The sequence below is a fragment of the Mugil cephalus genome, chromosome 20, assembly GCF_022458985.1.
Source record: "Mugil cephalus isolate CIBA_MC_2020 chromosome 20, CIBA_Mcephalus_1.1, whole genome shotgun sequence".
In the NCBI taxonomy this organism is placed as follows: domain Eukaryota; kingdom Metazoa; phylum Chordata; class Actinopteri; order Mugiliformes; family Mugilidae; genus Mugil; species Mugil cephalus.
The window spans coordinates 3,487,217-3,505,685 of NC_061789.1; the positions used below are offsets into that span (position 1 = coordinate 3,487,217).

Genomic DNA, 18,469 nt, shown 5'->3' on the forward strand with positions numbered 1-18,469 from the left:
TTGGTCCCCACCGTTGACTGTCTGAGCCAGCGCGAGAGGGGGATTGCAGAGAGAGCTAATAAACAGGCAGAGACAGGGAGGATGTTTTTTTTTTGTCTATTGCTAATGCAGACAGGTGTGTGTATAGTCCGCTGTACAGTGTGTCGGTCTCTCACGTCTCCTGAGGCGTGTGGCTGGTGTGCAGCTCTGTGAGCCACTGGAACCTGGTCAGTAGGCGCTGTAGGTTCAGTGTTGGGCTGGTGTGTGTGGGATTTCTGTCTGCAGGCTGTCGCTGCCGCCATAGCTGCTTGCAGGGCTAGTGTTGTAACAGCGCGCTTCATGGCTGCTGGTTGCTCTGCCTTCACTCTTGTTACCTTTTTTTTTTAATCTCTTCCTAATACTATATACTCTGAAAATCCACAAACCCTATAAATGCAGTGATTACGGTCATTTTAGTAAGTTCAGCCCCGACTTGGACTTCTTAGGTGAGGGTGGGTTTTTGTCTATTGCCTTTGAGACGATCGGCCAAACTTTTGCAATTTTTTTTTTTCCCTGTTCTTCTCTTTTGTTTGCTTTGAGTTTGCAGCTTTGTTCATTGATAGTTAGTGTGGTTTGTGTTTAATAGACGAGAGAGAGAGAGAGAGAGAGAGAGAGAGAGAGGCTATTTATGTCTTCTTTTACTCAGGATGTCAATAAAAACAAACAAGCAAACAAACATGGAGACTATTTTACAAAAACAGATTTTTATTTCTGGCGCTCTGAGTTTTCTTCATTAACTGTAACTTAAAAGGAACTTGAACATTTCATTCTCTACTTTGCAGAATGAATTAAAGCAGTTGTTGAACATAGACCATGTAAACTAATACAGGAAAATAATGAGCTCTGTCTTAACTGGTAACAATAAGAAATCTATACATAAAACGTGTGTAACCATGGTGATTCAAGCTCTTTGATGTTTAAAGTCCACACTGTTGGGTTTTTAGGGGTTAATAAGGACTTCAGCCTGTGTAAAACCTTGGGAAGAATCAGGAAGAATGTTACTTACGCCATCTCACCATATCAATCATTGTCTTTCGCTTTGCTACAGCTGCTCATAGATTAGGACACATTACACCCAAATATCTCACATGCTGGAGACCAGATGAAGCCAATCGGCTACATATAGAAACTCACCGACACATGAGAGGCCGTACTCCTCCCCACTGTCTTACAGGCGAGTGTCACGGTAGAATAAGATCATTGTACGTCCCTGAAGTTCAGCTTTTAGTTATTTTTACCCCTAAGGTGAACTGACCGAAGCCTCAGCGCTGAATCAATATCTATTCTCTGTGAACCAGATAAATATCCAAAACGTGAGAAATTGTCGTGTGATTTGTGTGTAGGTGAACGACCCTTTACATACGGTATAAAGATCCTGAGCTGAAGGAGAGGAAAATATCCTCCTTCACAACACCAAGAGAAATTTCACACAAATAGGATGTTTCAGGTTTACATACATACATATACATATATACACACACACACAACTCACACATCTTCTGTTCAAATGCCAAAAATGATGCAAAGTGATACAGAATAATTTTCCATTCACAACAAAGCTACAGGTTTAAAGTGCTTCAGGTCATTTCAAATGTTAACAAGTAAAAACTATGTCCTTTCCTCATTATTAATAAATACAGTGACATAACACACAGCAGTAGTAAAGGTAAAGTACAGTTAATTAAAAACTGATTGAGGTAAAGTGTTTACAGGAAGATTCAGCTCAGTCACACACTGATCAGCTCTGTAATGACCTTTGAAAAGAGCTAAAACTATAGAAGTTATAACTCCCTCCTGTATGTTAATTATTATGTTAATTATTGACAATTGTTTTCTGAGTAGATTGGTCTTTTAGTAACATGATCATAGTGAAGCTGAAGATCAGTGAAAACATGATGTTGTAGTGAATCATACTGTGACATGTTCAGACTTGAGGGGCTCATTGGTCTCATTGTCACCGTCTGTCTTCTGAGTTCCTGCAGATGAGAAAACAAATTGAGGAGGTTAGCATAGCTTTAGCATGAGAAATTCACCTGACTTCCTTTTTTTTTTTCTCCTCTTCCATTTGTCTGCATTTGTCTGCATAGTTGAACAACACAGGGTGTCAACATTATATGAGGTTGATGCAGTTATATTCTTGCAGCTGAAAGCTTTATTACTTCAGTGCGTGAGTGTGACCATCACCAGCCCTCCCTGAGAACTGTCCTGTTGATCTTTATTGAGTGTAGTGACCTTGTGTGGCAGGGAGGGCAGTGCTACACCTCAGTGAATAGAGGGGGTGAACAAAGGAAAGAAAAGATGTAGAAGGATGGACAGTGGAGGAGATACATGTGGTGCTAGTAGGAACTAGTGGAGTACAGGGTTCTGTGCTTCCCAAGTCACCTCACTCAAGTATGACTGGGTACAGGGGGGTGCTGTGTAAATCTCTGGAGAGATGAGAGAGTCCAGGGGGGACAAGGGTGTCCCAATGGAAGGAGAGAAGTCTGCCATAGGGCACGTAGTGATAGAGTGAAAACAATAATCCAACCCTTAATACCCGGGACTCATCAATTCTTTTTGATGTGATCCAGCACGGGCTGGCAGGAGACAACACACATGCATGTGGGCATTCCCTAAATATGAGTGAGACCATTACCAGGGCCCAGAGTCAGGTCAGAAGCCCCAGTGCCCGAGAACCTCCACCCCAGTGTGGGGCGCATGGGTGACAGGACCAGAGAACCACCGTAGCCACGGGGCAAGCCACACCCCAGCGCAGATGGCGAGCGACGACCAACACCCCCAGACCGACCAAGCGTGCACAAGTCGGTGCAGGCCAGAGCAGCCCCCCATACCCCCCACACCCCCCAGCCACCGCAGCCCGTCCACCCACCGCCGCCAACACCCCCACCCAAAGACCCCACCCCCCGCCCGCATGGCAGCCATGGACACCTCTCCAGCCGAGAGGACTCCCCCAGGAGCCCAGCAAAGCCCCCGCAGACGGGCACCGGCCCAGCGCCCAACCAGGGACGGGCCATCCGAGCAGGGGGGCCAAGGAGCCGGCCCCATGCCCCTGCCGCACCCAGGCCAGGGAGACCACAGGAAGAGAGAACCCCCACCCGCCAGGGAGAGACCCCAGCCCCCCATCGAAGGGAGAGGGGAAGCACCAAGCCACCACCCGAACCAGTCGATACCGGAACAACCGGGTACCCAAGGAAGCCGCCACGAACCCGTCGCCACGCAGCACCAGGAGACAAAGCCAGGCCAAGAGGACACCAGAGAATCTAGGTAGGTACCCCTACCAATGGCCGTGGGGCCACAGACCGCCAGCCCAAGATCCCCCTGCTAGCGGAGGACCAGGCCCCCCAAGCCGTGCCAATGGATAATGAAAAGTGACAGTGTCCCTATTACTGTGCTTCCTCAGTCCCTGATGAGGAAGCAAGCCCCTACACCGTGACCCTGTGACCCTGGATGTGGTGTGGTGCATTAAGACAGGGGGCAAACAGGAGGGTCAGGTGGGTCAGAGGACTGCAGCACACTGGGTGGACCCCTAAGGTGAGGTGCATTAAAAACTTGGGATGGGTGTGTGTGGTGTACCTAGCCTTGGTTGTAATGGGCGACATAGTGTATGGTGGAGTGTGAGGTGAGTGCAATTTAGGAGGCAGGCAAGTGAGGGCCAAGTCCCCGGCAGCAGGGCCAAGGCGCAACAGCTGCCCATGGGACCCACAGACTGGGCGGGGGCCCCCAGGACTCAGGAAGTCCCCCGACCAGACCCCGCCCCCAGCAACCAGGATGCGACAGACCCCTAGGAAACCCCGAAGAACCAACATCGACCAGCCGAGCAATGGCATCAGCTACCCCCCCATCCACCCCCCGGGGTGGCAGGGGTGCCCCCAAGGCGGACGGAGACCCCACCCCCCACAGCCCCCCCAGTCCCAGCGCGACGGAGCGACCGGACACGCCCAGGGTGGTACTCATGCAGCCCCCCACACCCTCAGGCTCCGACCCCAAGGCGCCGGGCGTGGCCCCGACCGACGGAGCCCCCCGGACCCCAGGAAGGCCCCCCACGACCAGCGAGGGCCCAGCCACCAGCGGAAGGAAGGAGGGGCCGGAGGAGGAGCCGGGCGAAGGGAGGAGGGCGCCGCAGAGGGGAGGGAGAGGAGGGGACAGGGAGCCCGCCAGCCCAGACCGCCAAGGCCCACCAGGAGATCCAGGGAGAGTCGGTCACCGATACACCACGACCCCAGGAAAGTGAGCAAGCGCCGAAGCCACAGGGAACCCCAGGCAAGTCTCCAGCGCCACCCCACGTGGGGGAGAGGGAGGCCAGCCGGGTAAACCGCTCAGGGCCGGAAGTCAACCCAGGGGTGAGAAGGAGTAGGGCACCCCTAATGCATGCTCAAAGTGTTGTTGTCCGGGGATCCTCCTTAGTGAACCTGGATGAAGAGGGCAATAAAATCTTTTCCATAACGACATTCATCACTGTAAGAGAAATATTATTATAGCATTACAGTAAGTGGAACAGAAGTGGCAAAAGCTAGCAGGCAAAGTCTAGATGTAAATTAAGGTTGAGGGAGTCGCAGAATACAGACCATTTTACTCAACAGAGTCAACTGATTTTTTCGGGTAGCAGATATTTTCTCCAATGATATATAATCGGAAAGAAGGTTCAACCACTGGGAAATGTTTAGTGACTGTTTGTTCTTCCAGTTCATAAGGATTGTTTTCTTGGCGATGGTGAGAGCTACAAGGACAGATTGTGATAGATGGTGAGGAAGACTGATTGTTTCCAGGTCACCAATGAGGCACAAGTTAGGGGTTAATGGGATTCTGCAGTCCAAAATTAAGGCGAGTTTCTGTGTTACAAGTGACCAGAAGTGCTGTACCGGAGAACAGAGCCAGAGAGCGTGGAAATAAGAATCTGAATAGTTTTGGGTGCATTGCGTACATTTGTCGGATTGGGAGAAGCCCATTCTATACATCTTGTATTGAGTTGTGTGTGATCTGTGGAGTACTTTAAACTGGATCAGCTGTAAATTCGAGTTTTTGGTCATTTTAAATATATTTTGGCAGATCTGAGTCCAGAAATCAAAGTCTGTAGACAGGGAAAGATCGGCTTCCCATTTTGATATTGGTACATCTATTAAATGTGTGGTTGATAGCAGCTTATATATTAAAGAGAGGGTTTTCTTCTTTTTTGGTGTGAGTTTTTTAATGTTGGTGACGAATTGTGGTGGCTGTATGCAGTTCTGGAGCACTGGGATTTTCTTTCTGATTGTCTTGGTCACCTGTAGGTATTGGAGGAAGTTTCCATTTCTTACTTCAAACGTATCAAATAAATCTCTGTGATTCATAAGTAAGTTCCCCTGGAAGAGGTGATGGAGGTGGGTTATTCCTTTATGCTTCCAAGTGCTGAGGTGAAGAGGGACTTTGTTATTCACAAAGTCAGGGTTGTGCCAAATTGGGGAGAACCCACAGGGTTCCAGCAGGGATCCTGTGGTCTCTAGACTCTTCCACCAAGCCGACAGGGTGGCGGCAATAATGGGGTTTTGGAAGCAGTTATGACGCTTAAGGGTGATTGTAATGAAGGGCAGGTCCGAAATGCATATGTTGAGGCAGTCGGCCTGTTCTATTTCTAACCACGAATTTTAATCTGCCTCTGGGTTTATCCATTTGGTGATGTATTGTAGCTGATTTGCCAGGTAGTAGATTGTAAAGTTCGGTGCATCAAGTCCTCCTTCTGATTTATTTTTTTGAAGGGTGGTGAGGCTAATTTTTGTCTGTTTGTTTTTGGAGTAAAATTTGGTGACTGCAGAATCTAGGTTCTGGAACCATTTTGCTGTGGGTTTGAATGGGATCATGGAGAATAAGTAATTAATTCGTGGCAAAATTTTCATTTTAACTGTTGCTATGCGTCCCATCAGAGAGATAGGAAGATTGGTCCAGCGCTTCAGGTCATCACAGATTTTATCCAGAAGTGGATCAAAGTTCAGTTGCACTAACTCTGACAATTTAGGTGAGATGTTTATGCCCAAGTATTTGATATTTCCTATGGAAAAGGGTAGTTGGGGTTTATGGTCTGCAGGATCCCATGCTTTGTCCGTTATTGGTAGTATTGTTGATTTGGACCAGTTGATTGAGTAGTCAGAGAGGGCTGAAAATGTTGAAATACAATTATAAGCTTCCTGTAATGATCTCTGAGGTTGTTGCAAGTAAAGTAAAACATTGTCAGCATATAGATTGATCTTGTGTTCAGAGATGGATGAGTGGATACCCTGGATACTGGAGTTCTGACGTATTGCTGATGCGAGCGGTTCAATAAATAGCAAACAGTAGGGGAGACAGGGGGCATCCTTGTCTGGTTCCCCTCTGTAAGGTGAAGCTTTGTGATGTGAAACCATTGGTGGTGACTGTGGCCTTAGGTGAATTATACAGTGCAGCAACCCAGTGGATAAATGACTCTCCAAAGCCGAAATTTTGAAGGGTGGCAAAGAGGAAAGCCCAGTTAACTTTATCAAAGGCTTTCTCAGCATCCAGTGATAAAACAATGGCTTCTGTATTTCTACGCTGGGACATGCTGATCAGGTTAAGGAGCCGTCTAACATTATTTGTAGATTGTCGGCCTTTGATGAAACCTGTTTGGTCATTGAGAATTATTGATGAAATTACTTTCTCTAGTCTAGATGCTAGTGCTTTGGAAATAATTTTGATGTCTGTATTAATCAATGACAGAGGGCGATAGCTGGAAGGGAGTGTTGGGTCTTTATCAGGTTTTAAAAGTAATTTAATTGCAGCAGTATTCATTTGGGATCTTATGCAACCTGTGTTTTTGATTTCTGTAACAGTCCTTAGGAACAAGGGGACCAGATCTGACCAGAACTGTTTCATAAATTCGGCAGGGAAACCATCCGTGCCAGGAGCTTTGCCCATAGGCATGTTTTCTAAAGCTGTTAATAGTTCTTCCATGGTCAGTGGTGAATCCAATATGTTTCTTTGTTCTGCCGTCAGTTGGGGTAGATTGAGTTTTTTGAGGAAGGCCTGAATGTCGTCAGGATTCGGGTTGGTAGTTGTTGAATATAATTTTTCATAGAAGCTGTAAAAGATATGATTAATTTCCTGTGATGATTGAGTGTGTTTGACCTGACTTCCAGTGTTTATGCTAAGCTAAGCTAACCTCTTTCTGGGTCCTGTTGTTATTCACATTTCCCAACGTGTCCTAAACCATTTAACATTTAACTCACCTCTAACACGACGTACTGTGATGAACTTAAAGAACACAAGCAGAACCAGAACCAGAACCAGAAGTCCAGCTCCCACCACTATTCCAGTCATCAACCCTTCAATGGTCACTTTCCCACACGGGTCCACAAACGGTTTCTCTGAAAGACATTAGACAACATGAGAATATAAAGGTTGAACAGGCTGATTAAAGCTGCACATGTCTAATGATTAAAGACTAGAGGGAGTCTCACCCGGCACAGTGATGGTAGAACCAGTCTCATGGTTCAGGTCCTTCTGTTGGACCACACACTGGAAGCAGGTGGTTGTGGTGGAGGTCACAGTAGTTTGGAGGGTGATGTGGTAGCGACCGTCTCTCTCTGAGATCTCAGCCTCCTCAGCATCAAAGATGTTTCCATCACAGTTCTGCCACCGTAGCTCTGGCTTTGGAAAAGCTCCTTGAACCTCACACTTCAGCTGGACCCCAGAATCTGTCACCTTAGACATCGTGACGATGGGTTTGGGAACTGAACCTGAGAACAGAGGAAACACAACAAACATGGAGACTTGAAATGTCATTTTGGACTCTGTTTGTGGTCTGATGTCTGAAGGTCTGTCTGTAAATACAGTCACACATTTGAGACGGAAAAACATCTCATCAACTGAATTTATTATATGAGAATTTACGTTATTAGGAGTTAAACATAATTACTCACCAACAACAAGTGTAATGTTGAATGTGAGTCCTCCATTAAGTTCTGGAAAGTAACAGGTGTAGTCTCCAGTGTCTATGGTCGTTGTGTTAATAATCATGATGGAGGCGTTACCAAACCTCATCTGTTCAGGAAAATGTGAGACTCTTCCTCTGAACTGATCATCTTGACCTGGGAGGCCGTTACCGTGATGAAGACCAGCATCGTAGATGAACACATTCTTCTTCTGTCCATCTTTCCAGACGAAGAGTTTTTGTTCAACACTCTCCTTGGTGCTGAGGGAACACGGTAAGATGACGTCACCACCTTCAGATACTGTGATGACCTCTGACCCTGGAAGACAAAACAGATTTTTAACAACATCAACTTTTAATTGGTAATAAACAGACAGAGACATTTACATGTTATTTGAACAACTTCTGAGACTTTATCAATGGGAGGGCTCAGTCCCAGCGATAGACTACAATGAGCTACTGAGTGTATACTACCTGTTTATATATATCTGTGGTAGACTACGTTCTCACTTCCTGGATAAAGTTTAGACTCCAACCTGACAATCACTAACTGCCAACATAACTCCAGTAGGTGGCAGCATTGCACTTTTCAATATTCTCAGAACAATGACACACATGAAACACACCATAAAATCTCATGAAACTAAAAATGAACAAAGAATGAACGAGCACACATACAAACACAGTCTGGCACAATAACCCACGGTGTCAGGTGATTCACAGTTTTGGCCATGAAGACAGTCACGGAATTTCGAAATATACCTCACACATTTGACACTGACTCTTCGAAGCAGTCGTTTAAAAACATATGAGAAAAGACAGTGCTGAGACAACTTTAAAAGGATCGGGTATAGACCCGCATGGACACAACCTCACACCGTGTAACTCAACATCCACTTTTACTGCCAACGCCCACGAGTTGGTGACGCTGACTGGATGTTGTCAGTAGGACCGAGTAGATGCACTTTTCTAACAATAAGCAACTATGTCGACATGTCGCAGTAGGAATAAGAAGTGATGGGATATACGACTACACATCAACCAACACATCTCCCCTCTGCAACACACGAAGCAAAACACACTTAGAAACCCAGAAAAACACAGTTTGCAGTAGTTTAGTAAAGCGTTTAGTTTGGTCTTCATTACATCTCAATGCATTTATATGTATGATAGTTCACAGAGGTTCTAGAGTTTCAGACGCATGTTAACACATGTGTCGGCACAACTGGAATCTGACGCTCTCCCACCTCCGTTTTAAAAGCATCTCCTGAAAAGCTGTGATGTGATAGAAAATGAATTAATCTCCTAACTTACCATGAACAGTTTTACTGTTATGTTCAGCTCGCACCGTCAGAGAAATCAAGACCAGAGTCAGAAACGCCGGAATGAAGAACTTCACTGTAGAATCCATGATAACAAAAGACGAGTGCACCAAGTCAAGTCTGTGTCGCTTCTACTCACGTCTCCTCCGGCCTCTCTCTATATATATGGTACAAGACGCTATGGTACAATTACCCTCACATACTGTTCACATTTTGTACCGAGTTCCCTTGTAGCAAGGCAGAGAGAGAACCCAGAGAGGGAGGGGGAGAGAGAAGAGAGCCAAAAAGTGTGAAGGAGAACAGAAAGAGGTTGGGTTATTTCAGGTCATGTTAATCCAAAAGGCTTTGATTAAAGGCAACTGGACATGCAGAATTTTCTTGAAGACGTTTCTCCACTCATCTGAGCAGCTTCTTCAGTTCTGATAAACTAGTGGGAAAATTCTGTGGGTACCACCCACCAGAAACCTGCTAGACCAGATACTGGAGTCACTATTTCCTTAATGGCTGGTTCTTAGCTGTCTCTGAAAGGGGGGCTGTGTGTCTGGGCTACTCACCCAGTGAATGGAGCTCTAACGAGGCTGTTGTTGGTGGGAGCCTGGAGGCTCAAGGTGTGAATGTTGTTGAAACTTCTTGGGGACAGAAGTCAGAACTGAATTGTAAATAGATAGTACTTGTTCAGTGTAGTGAGGAATGTGCTGTACAGACTGACCAGATTTATCCATAGCTACCTTCTGCAGGTATTTATGTCTTCCTTTACTCAGGATTTCAATAAAAACAAACACAAAAAAATATATATACAACCATGGTGATCCAAGCTCTTTGATATTTAAAGTCCACACCAAGAGAAATTTCACACAAAGAGGATGTTTCAGGTTTACATATATACATATATACACATACACAACACACATATCTTCTGTGCAATTGGTCAATGTCATTTCCTCATTATTAATAAATACAGTAACATAACACACAGCAGTAGTAAAGGTAAAGTACAGTTCAGTATAAACTGATTCAGGTAAAGTGTTTACAGGAAGCTTCAGCTCAGTCACACACTGATCAGCTCTGTAATGACCTTTGAACGATGAAAACATATTGCTATTGTGTTGGAATATTAGCAACATGTTCAACAAAGGTGAAATATGATGAAATGTGAAAACAAAAACACATTCACATGATCGTAGTGAAGCTGAAGATCAGAGAAAACATGATGTTGTAGTGAATCATACTGTGATATGTTCAGACTTGAGGGGCTCATTGGTCTCATTGTCACCGTCTGTCTTCTGAGTTCCTGCAGATGAGGAAGCAAATTGAGGAGGTTAGCATAGCTTTAGCATGAGAAATTCACCTGTCTTCCTGTGTTTATGCTAAGCTAAGCTAACCTCTTTCTGGGTCCTGTTGTTATTCACATTTCCCAACGTGTCCTAAACCATTTAACATTTAACTCACCTCTAACACGACGTACTGTGATGAACTTAAAGAACACAAGCAGAACCAGAACCAGAACCAGAAGTCCAGCTCCCACCACTATTCCAGTCATCAACCCTTCAATGGTCACTTTCCCACACGGGTCCACAAACGGTTTCTCTGAAAGACATTAGACAACATGAGAATATAAAGGTTGAACAGGCTGATTAAAGCTGCACATGTCTAATGATTAAAGACTAGAGGGAGTCTCACCCGGCACAGTGATGGTAGAACCAGTCTCATGGTTCAGGTCCTTCTGTTGGACCACACACTGGAAGCAGGTGGTTGTGGTGGAGGTCACAGTAGTTTGGAGGGTGATGTGGTAGCGACCGTCTCTCTCTGAGATCTCAGCCTCCTCAGCATCAAAGATGTTTCCATCACAGTTCTGCCACCGTAGCTCTGGCTTTGGAAAAGCTCCTTGAACCTCACACTTCAGCTGGACCCCAGAATCTGTCACCTTAGACATCGTGACGATGGGTTTGGGAACTGAACCTGAGAACAGAGGAAACACAACAAACATGGAGACTTGAAATGTCATTTTGGACTCTGTTTGTGGTCTGATGTCTGAAGGTCTGTCTGTAAATACAGTCACACATTTGAGACGGAAAAACATCTCATCAACTGAATTTATTATATGAGAATTTACGTTATTAGGAGTTAAACATAATTACTCACCAACAACAAGTGTAATGTTGAATGTGAGTCCTCCATTAAGTTCTGGAAAGTAACAGGTGTAGTCTCCAGTGTCTATGGTCGTTGTGTTAATAATCATGATGGAGGCGTTACCAAACCTCATCTGTTCAGGAAAATGTGAGACTCTTCCTCTGAACTGATCATCTTGACCTGGAGAGGCCGTTACCGTGATGAAGACCAGCATCGTAGATGAACACATTCTTCTTCTGTCCATCTTTCCAGACGAAGAGTTTTTGTTCAACACTCTCCTTGGTGCTGAGGGAACACGGTAAGATGACGTCACCACCTTCAGATACTGTGATGACCTCTGACCCTGGAAGACAAAACAGATTTTTAACAACATCAACTTTTAATTGGTAATAAACAGACAGAGACATTTACATGTTATTTGAACAACTTCTGAGACTTTATCAATGGGAGGGCTCAGTCCCAGCGATAGACTACAATGAGCTACTGAGTGTATACTACCTGTTTATATATATCTGTGGTAGACTACGTTCTCACTTCCTGGATAAAGTTTAGACTCCAACCTGACAATCACTAACTGCCAACATAACTCCAGTAGGTGGCAGCATTGCACTTTTCAATATTCTCAGAACAATGACACACATGAAACACACCATAAAATCTCATGAAACTAAAAATGAACAAAGAATGAACGAGCACACATACAAACACAGTCTGGCACAATAACCCACGGTGTCAGGTGATTCACAGTTTTGGCCATGAAGACAGTCACGGAATTTCGAAATATACCTCACACATTTGACACTGACTCTTCGAAGCAGTCGTTTAAAAACATATGAGAAAAGACAGTGCTGAGACAACTTTAAAAGGATCGGGTATAGACCCGCATGGACACAACCTCACACCGTGTAACTCAACATCCACTTTTACTGCCAACGCCCACGAGTTGGTGACGCTGACTGGATGTTGTCAGTAGGACCGAGTAGATGCACTTTTCTAACAATAAGCAACTATGTCGACATGTCGCAGTAGGAATAAGAAGTGATGGGATATACGACTACACATCAACCAACACATCTCCCCTCTGCAACACACGAAGCAAAACACACTTAGAAACCCAGAAAAACACAGTTTGCAGTAGTTTAGTAAAGCGTTTAGTTTGGTCTTCATTACATCTCAATGCATTTATATGTATGATAGTTCACAGAGGTTCTAGAGTTTCAGACGCATGTTAACACATGTGTCGGCACAACTGGAATCTGACGCTCTCCCACCTCCGTTTTAAAAGCATCTCCTGAAAAGCTGTGATGTGATAGAAAATGAATTAATCTCCTAACTTACCATGAACAGTTTTACTGTTATGTTCAGCTCGCACCGTCAGAGAAATCAAGACCAGAGTCAGAAACGCCGGAATGAAGAACTTCACTGTAGAATCCATGATAACAAAAGACGAGTGCACCAAGTCAAGTCTGTGTCGCTTCTACTCACGTCTCCTCCGGCCTCTCTCTATATATATGGTACAAGACGCTATGGTACAATTACCCTCACATACTGTTCACATTTTGTACCGAGTTCCCTTGTAGCAAGGCAGAGAGAGAACCCAGAGAGGGAGGGGGAGAGAGAAGAGAGCCAAAAAGTGTGAAGGAGAACAGAAAGAGGTTGGGTTATTTCAGGTCATGTTAATCCAAAAGGCTTTGATTAAAGGCAACTGGACATGCAGAATTTTCTTGAAGACGTTTCTCCACTCATCTGAGCAGCTTCTTCAGTTCTGATAAACTAGTGGGAAAATTCTGTGGGTACCACCCACCAGAAACCTGCTAGACCAGATACTGGAGTCACTATTTCCTTAATGGCTGGTTCTTAGCTGTCTCTGAAAGGGGGGCTGTGTGTCTGGGCTACTCACCCAGTGAATGGAGCTCTAACGAGGCTGTTGTTGGTGGGAGCCTGGAGGCTCAAGGTGTGAATGTTGTTGAAACTTCTTGGGGACAGAAGTCAGAACTGAATTGTAAATAGATAGTACTTGTTCAGTGTAGTGAGGAATGTGCTGTACAGACTGACCAGATTTATCCATAGCTACCTTCTGCAGGTATTTATGTCTTCCTTTACTCAGGATTTCAATAAAAACAAACACAAAAAAATATATATACAACCATGGTGATCCAAGCTCTTTGATATTTAAAGTCCACACCAAGAGAAATTTCACACAAAGAGGATGTTTCAGGTTTACATATATACATATATACACATACACAACACACATATCTTCTGTGCAATTGGTCAATGTCATTTCCTCATTATTAATAAATACAGTAACATAACACACAGCAGTAGTAAAGGTAAAGTACAGTGAATTAAAACTGATTGAGGTAAAGTGTTTACAGGAAGATTCAGCTCAGTCACACACTGATCAGCTCTGTAATGACCTTTGAACGATGAAAACATATTGCTATTGTGTTGGAATATTAGCAACATGTTCAACAAAGGTGAAATATGATGAAATGTGAAAACAAAAACACATTCACATGATCGTAGTGAAGCTGAAGATCAGAGAAAACATGATGTTGTAGTGAATCATACTGTGATATGTTCAGACTTGAGGGGCTCATTGGTCTCATTGTCACCGTCTGTCTTCTGAGTTCCTGCAGATGAGGAAGCAAATTGAGGAGGTTAGCATAGCTTTAGCATGAGAAATTCACCTGTCTTCCTGTGTTTATGCTAAGCTAAGCTAACCTCTTTCTGGGTCCTGTTATTATTCACATTTCCCAACGTGTCTTAAACCATTTAACATTTAACTCACCTCTAACACGACGTACTGTGATGAACTGAAAGTACACAAGCAGAACCAGAACCAGACCCAGAAGTCCAGCTCCCACCACTATTCCAGTCATCAACCCTTCAATGGTCACTTTTCCACACGGGTCCACAAACAGTTTCTCTGAAAGACATTAGACAACATGAGAATATAAAGGTTGAACAGGCTGATTAAAGCTGCACATGTCTAATGATTAAAGACTAGAGGGAGTCTCACCAGGCACAGTGATGGTAGAACCAGTCTCATGGTTCAGGTCCTTCTGTTGGACCACACACTGGAAGCAGGTGGTTGTGGTGGAGGTCACAGTAGTTTGGAGGGTGATGTGGTAGCGACCGTCTCTCTCTGAGATCTCAGCCTCCTCAGCATCAAGGATGTTTCCATCACAGTTCTGCCACCGTAGCTCTGGCTTTGGAAAAGCTCCTTGAACCTCACACTTCAGCTGGACCCCAGAATCTGTCACCTTAGACATCGTGACGATGGGTTTGGGAACTGAACCCGAGAACAGAGGAAACACAACAAATTGTGTATTTATGGCGATAGAAACTAAATCAAAGATCAACTCAGAGCAAAGTGTCTGTTGAACTTTACTGATAATAATATGAATTTATTATGTGAGAATTTACATTATTAGGAATTAAACATAATTACTCACCAACAACAAGTGTAATGTTGAATGTTAGTCCTCCATTACGTTCTGGAAAGTAGCAGGTGTAGTCTCCAGTGTCTGTGGTCGTTGTGTTAATAATCCTGATGGAGGCGTTACCAAACTTCATCTGTTCAGGAAAATGTGAGACTCTTCCTCTGAACTGATCATCTTGACCTGAGAGGCCGTTACCGTAATGAAAACCAGCATCGTAGATGAACACATTCTTCTTCTGTCCATCTTTCCTCCAGACAAAGAGTTTTTGTACAACACTCTCCTTGGTGCTGAGGAAACACGGTAAGATGACGTCACCACCTTCAGATACTGTGATGACCTCTGACCCTGGAAGACAAAACAGATTTTAACAACATCAACTTTTAATTGGTAATAAACAGACAGACACATTTACATGTTATTTGAACAACTTCTGAAACGTCACCAATGGGAAGGCTGTCCTTATAGTACAGTACAGTATAATTAGTGTAGTTACAGCAGTTCTATATAGTTTTCTTTAGCCTCTGGGAATTTGCCGTAGAGGGCCACATGGATGAATTATGTTCTATATCAAATGTTTTATAGTTAGTAAGAAGCAGTCTAGTTTTCCTTGTAAAGAATTAACACACATACCAACACAGCCTGATAAACCAGTGGTTTCAGGCATATTGGTTGTTTGAAGGCAGTCATGGAGTTTCAAAATATAGTCTACCTCACATATGACATTTGACTGTTTAAAGCAGTCACTTAAAAAAACAGAAAAAACTTGGTACAGAAAATTCTAAAAGGATCGAGTAAAAAACAACCTGCACACAGACTCACCCCTTATAATGTAATCCAGAAATATCATAGTCAACATCCTCACAAAAACACAGCAGGAAGTGAGAGGGAACCACATGACCTGACAGGAGACGACAAAACGGAAGCTGAATAACGAATAACCACACAAGCAGCGCTCATAGCACCACCCACCAGAGAAATCTGCAGTAACGTTACAGTAAAGGCACACCTCTGTGCAGTTTATAAAAACCAATGCGTCTCGTTACTGGGGCCTGAACTTTCGTCCCGATAAAAAAGTTTAAAAGTTCCCACTTAGAGGCTTCGCTCCTAAAATGAAGGCAGTTATTGACCATTTCACATTAAATCAATACAACAAATAATAATGATAATAAAATAAAAAATTCTAAAATGTTAAAAATGTCTCAGAGTCTGTCGCAGTCAAAAAAGCAGTGAAAGACAGTCCCCGTTTGTCCACAGAAAGGACAGTCGCTGGATACTGTCGGTTTCTAATGGAAATAAAAGCTTTGACTGTAGATCTGCAGATGTTTAGTTCAGAAGTGGCTCATAAAAGAGAGAGACAAGGAGACAGATATGGACAGAGAGACAGAGACAGAGAGAAGGGGACCAGGACAGACAGAGTGAGCTGTGAAGGAGACTCTAGTTTGACCAATCTCAGTCTCTTTAAATGTCCAGATATTATATATCAGTAGAGCAGTAAACACGTCTCGATAGCAAACACACAACACATGCAAACACTCTGCGGACACATCTGAATGAACGTCTCGTTGTCTTACCTTGAACAATATTATTGTCATGTTCAGCTCGTACCGTCAGAAAAAACATCAGAGTCAGAAACTTAAGCATAAACTTCACTATTAAACCCATGATGGAAACGAGGAAACAAAAAGAAAATAGCGAAGAACTGTCTGCAGAACAGTGCTTCAATCGTAGTTGTCCCTGCGTAGTTCACACCGCTTACTACAGTGACTATCAGCTGCGCTGAGGGGCGGAGCCTTTTATTCGTCCAGTAGGGATAACATCACGTGATTGTGGTCTCTGTGTCTGAACAGGAAGTAAGCTGAGGGGCGCAGCTTTTCAACTGGCAAAAAGTGATATGACGCGTCTTTCAAGAATCTGAGCAGATTTGATTTTAGTTCATAATTGTTTCTAATAAACACAGACATGATTTTTCAATGTAAAACTTTAAAGGCCGTTTGAGTTTTTCACACATAGCAAACTTCACAGATTATTCCTAGATACGTCCTTAACAATAAGACCGTTGACTGTCTGTGAGTCAGCGCGAGAGGGAGAGAGGTGACTCTAGCTTCACGAATCAACCAAACAGTTCTTCGCTAGTAGTTTCCCCAGTGGGTGTTACGTCACGTGGTTGTGTTTCTATGTCTCTGAGGAGGAAGAAACGGGGGAGCGTGTGTTCGGGGTGGCAGCTTTCAAAGTGGCAAAAAGTGATGATTATATGACATGTCTCTCAAGAATTTGAGTAAATTTGGTTTTAGTTCATAGTGGTTTCTAATAAACACAGACATGATTTTTCAATGTAAAACTTTAAAGGCCGTTTTCTCAGAAGGAGTTTTTCACACATAGCAAACTTCCCAGATTATTCCTAGGTACATTCTTAACAATAAGACCGTGGTTGGTCCCCACCGTTGACTGTCTGAGAGCCAGGGGGAGAGGGAGAGACAAGGAGGATGTTTTTTTTTTTGTCTATTGCTAATGCAGACAGGTGTGTATAGTCCGCTGTACAGTGTGTCGGTCTCTCACGTCTCCTGAGGCGTGTGGCTGGTGTGCAGCTCTGTGAGCCACTGGAACCTGCCCTCACTCTTGTTACCTTTTTTTTTTTTTAATCTCTTACTATATACTTGCCTCGTGTCCTACGATTAGTAGTGGTAATACGGCCGCTCTGAACATTCACAAACCCTATAAATGCAGTGATTACGGTCATTTTAGTAAGTTCAGCCCCGACTTGGACTTGTTAGGTGAGGGTGGGTTTTTGTCTAATGCCTTTGAGACGATCTGCCAAACTTTTGCGTGTTTTTTTTTTTTTCTTCCTGTTTTCCTCTTCCTCTTTTGTTTGCTTTGAGTTTGCAGCTTTGTTTGTAGATAGTTAGTGTGATTTGTGTTTAATAGATGAGAGAAGAGAGCAGTCTTTAAGAGCAAACGCCAAACAGAGTGAGGCCAAAAAGCCATAAGCAGGTAGAGAGAGGGAGGTTGGGTTATTCCAGGTCATGTTAATCCAAAAGGCTTTGATTAAAGGCAACTGGACATGTAGAATTTTCTTGAAGACGTTTCTCCACTCATCTGAGCAGCTTCTTCAGTTCTGATAAACTAGTGGGAAAACTCTGTGGGTACCACCCACCAGAAACTTGCTAGACCAGATACTGGGGTCACTATTTCCTTAATGGCTGGTTCTTAGCTGTCTCTGAAAGGGGGGCTGTGTGTCTGGGCTACTCACCCAGTGAATGGAGCTCTAACGAGGCTGTTGTTGGTGGGAGCCTGGAGGCTCAAGGTGTGAATGTTGTTGAAACTTGTTGGGGACAGAAGTCAGAACTGAATATAAACAGATGGTGAATTAAATCTCAGTCCACCTCCTCAGTTTAGAGAAGGTTTCTCCACTTTGACATAGATGGCTTCCTTAACTCCTCCCTCAAACCATCTGTCCTCTCTGGCCAGGACTTTGACGTTGGTATCCTCAAAGGAGTGTCCTTTGAGGATACCAAAAAACAGAGTTTTTCCTATTTAAACCTCAATTTCCCACTAGTTTATAAGAACTGAAGAAGCCACTCGGATGAGTGGCGAAACGTCTTCAAGAAATTCTACAAGTCCAGCTGACCTTATTC

General features: G+C 44.0%; 3 protein-coding genes across 9 annotated transcripts; all 3 read right to left on the minus strand.

Moving 5' to 3' along the window:
- Nucleotides 1-703: 703 nt before the first annotated feature.
- Nucleotides 704-10,250, minus strand: LOC124997945 (butyrophilin subfamily 2 member A1-like). Of its 3 annotated transcripts, none has more exons than XM_047572010.1 (5): nucleotides 9,251-10,250; nucleotides 7,926-8,255; nucleotides 7,464-7,736; nucleotides 7,233-7,370; nucleotides 704-1,997 (listed from the first exon to the last, which is right to left on the minus strand). In XM_047572010.1, the coding sequence occupies exons 1-5, from the start codon at nucleotides 9,345-9,347 to the stop codon at nucleotides 1,927-1,929; spliced, it is 909 nt and encodes a 302-aa protein (XP_047427966.1). In that variant the 5' UTR covers nucleotides 9,348-10,250; the 3' UTR covers nucleotides 704-1,926. The 3 variants fall into 3 exon arrangements, with proteins under 3 accessions (XP_047427966.1, XP_047427965.1, XP_047427964.1); XM_047572009.1 differs by having other exon boundaries at nucleotides 704-1,994; nucleotides 7,464-7,742; XM_047572008.1 differs by having other exon boundaries at nucleotides 7,464-7,742.
- A 43-nt stretch (nucleotides 10,251-10,293) lies between these two features.
- On the minus strand, nucleotides 10,294-11,562 carry LOC124997948 (butyrophilin-like protein 2). 3 transcript variants are annotated; one of them, XM_047572020.1, is made up of 4 exons: nucleotides 11,401-11,562; nucleotides 10,939-11,211; nucleotides 10,708-10,845; nucleotides 10,294-10,552 (listed from the first exon to the last, which is right to left on the minus strand). In XM_047572020.1, the coding sequence occupies exons 1-4, from the start codon at nucleotides 11,519-11,521 to the stop codon at nucleotides 10,482-10,484; spliced, it is 603 nt and encodes a 200-aa protein (XP_047427976.1). In that variant the 5' UTR covers nucleotides 11,522-11,562; the 3' UTR covers nucleotides 10,294-10,481. The 3 variants fall into 3 exon arrangements, with proteins under 3 accessions (XP_047427976.1, XP_047427975.1, XP_047427974.1); XM_047572019.1 differs by having other exon boundaries at nucleotides 10,294-10,549; nucleotides 10,939-11,217; XM_047572018.1 differs by having other exon boundaries at nucleotides 10,939-11,217.
- A 1,897-nt stretch (nucleotides 11,563-13,459) lies between these two features.
- Nucleotides 13,460-18,227, minus strand: LOC124997947 (butyrophilin-like protein 2). 3 transcript variants are annotated; one of them, XM_047572014.1, is made up of 5 exons: nucleotides 16,409-16,626; nucleotides 14,850-15,182; nucleotides 14,414-14,692; nucleotides 14,183-14,320; nucleotides 13,460-14,024 (listed from the first exon to the last, which is right to left on the minus strand). In XM_047572014.1, the coding sequence occupies exons 1-5, from the start codon at nucleotides 16,497-16,499 to the stop codon at nucleotides 13,957-13,959; spliced, it is 909 nt and encodes a 302-aa protein (XP_047427970.1). In that variant the 5' UTR covers nucleotides 16,500-16,626; the 3' UTR covers nucleotides 13,460-13,956. The 3 variants fall into 3 exon arrangements, with proteins under 3 accessions (XP_047427970.1, XP_047427972.1, XP_047427973.1); XM_047572016.1 differs by having other exon boundaries at nucleotides 14,414-14,686; nucleotides 16,409-16,602; XM_047572017.1 differs by lacking the exon at nucleotides 14,183-14,320 and having other exon boundaries at nucleotides 16,409-18,227.
- Nucleotides 18,228-18,469: the final 242 nt, after the last annotated feature.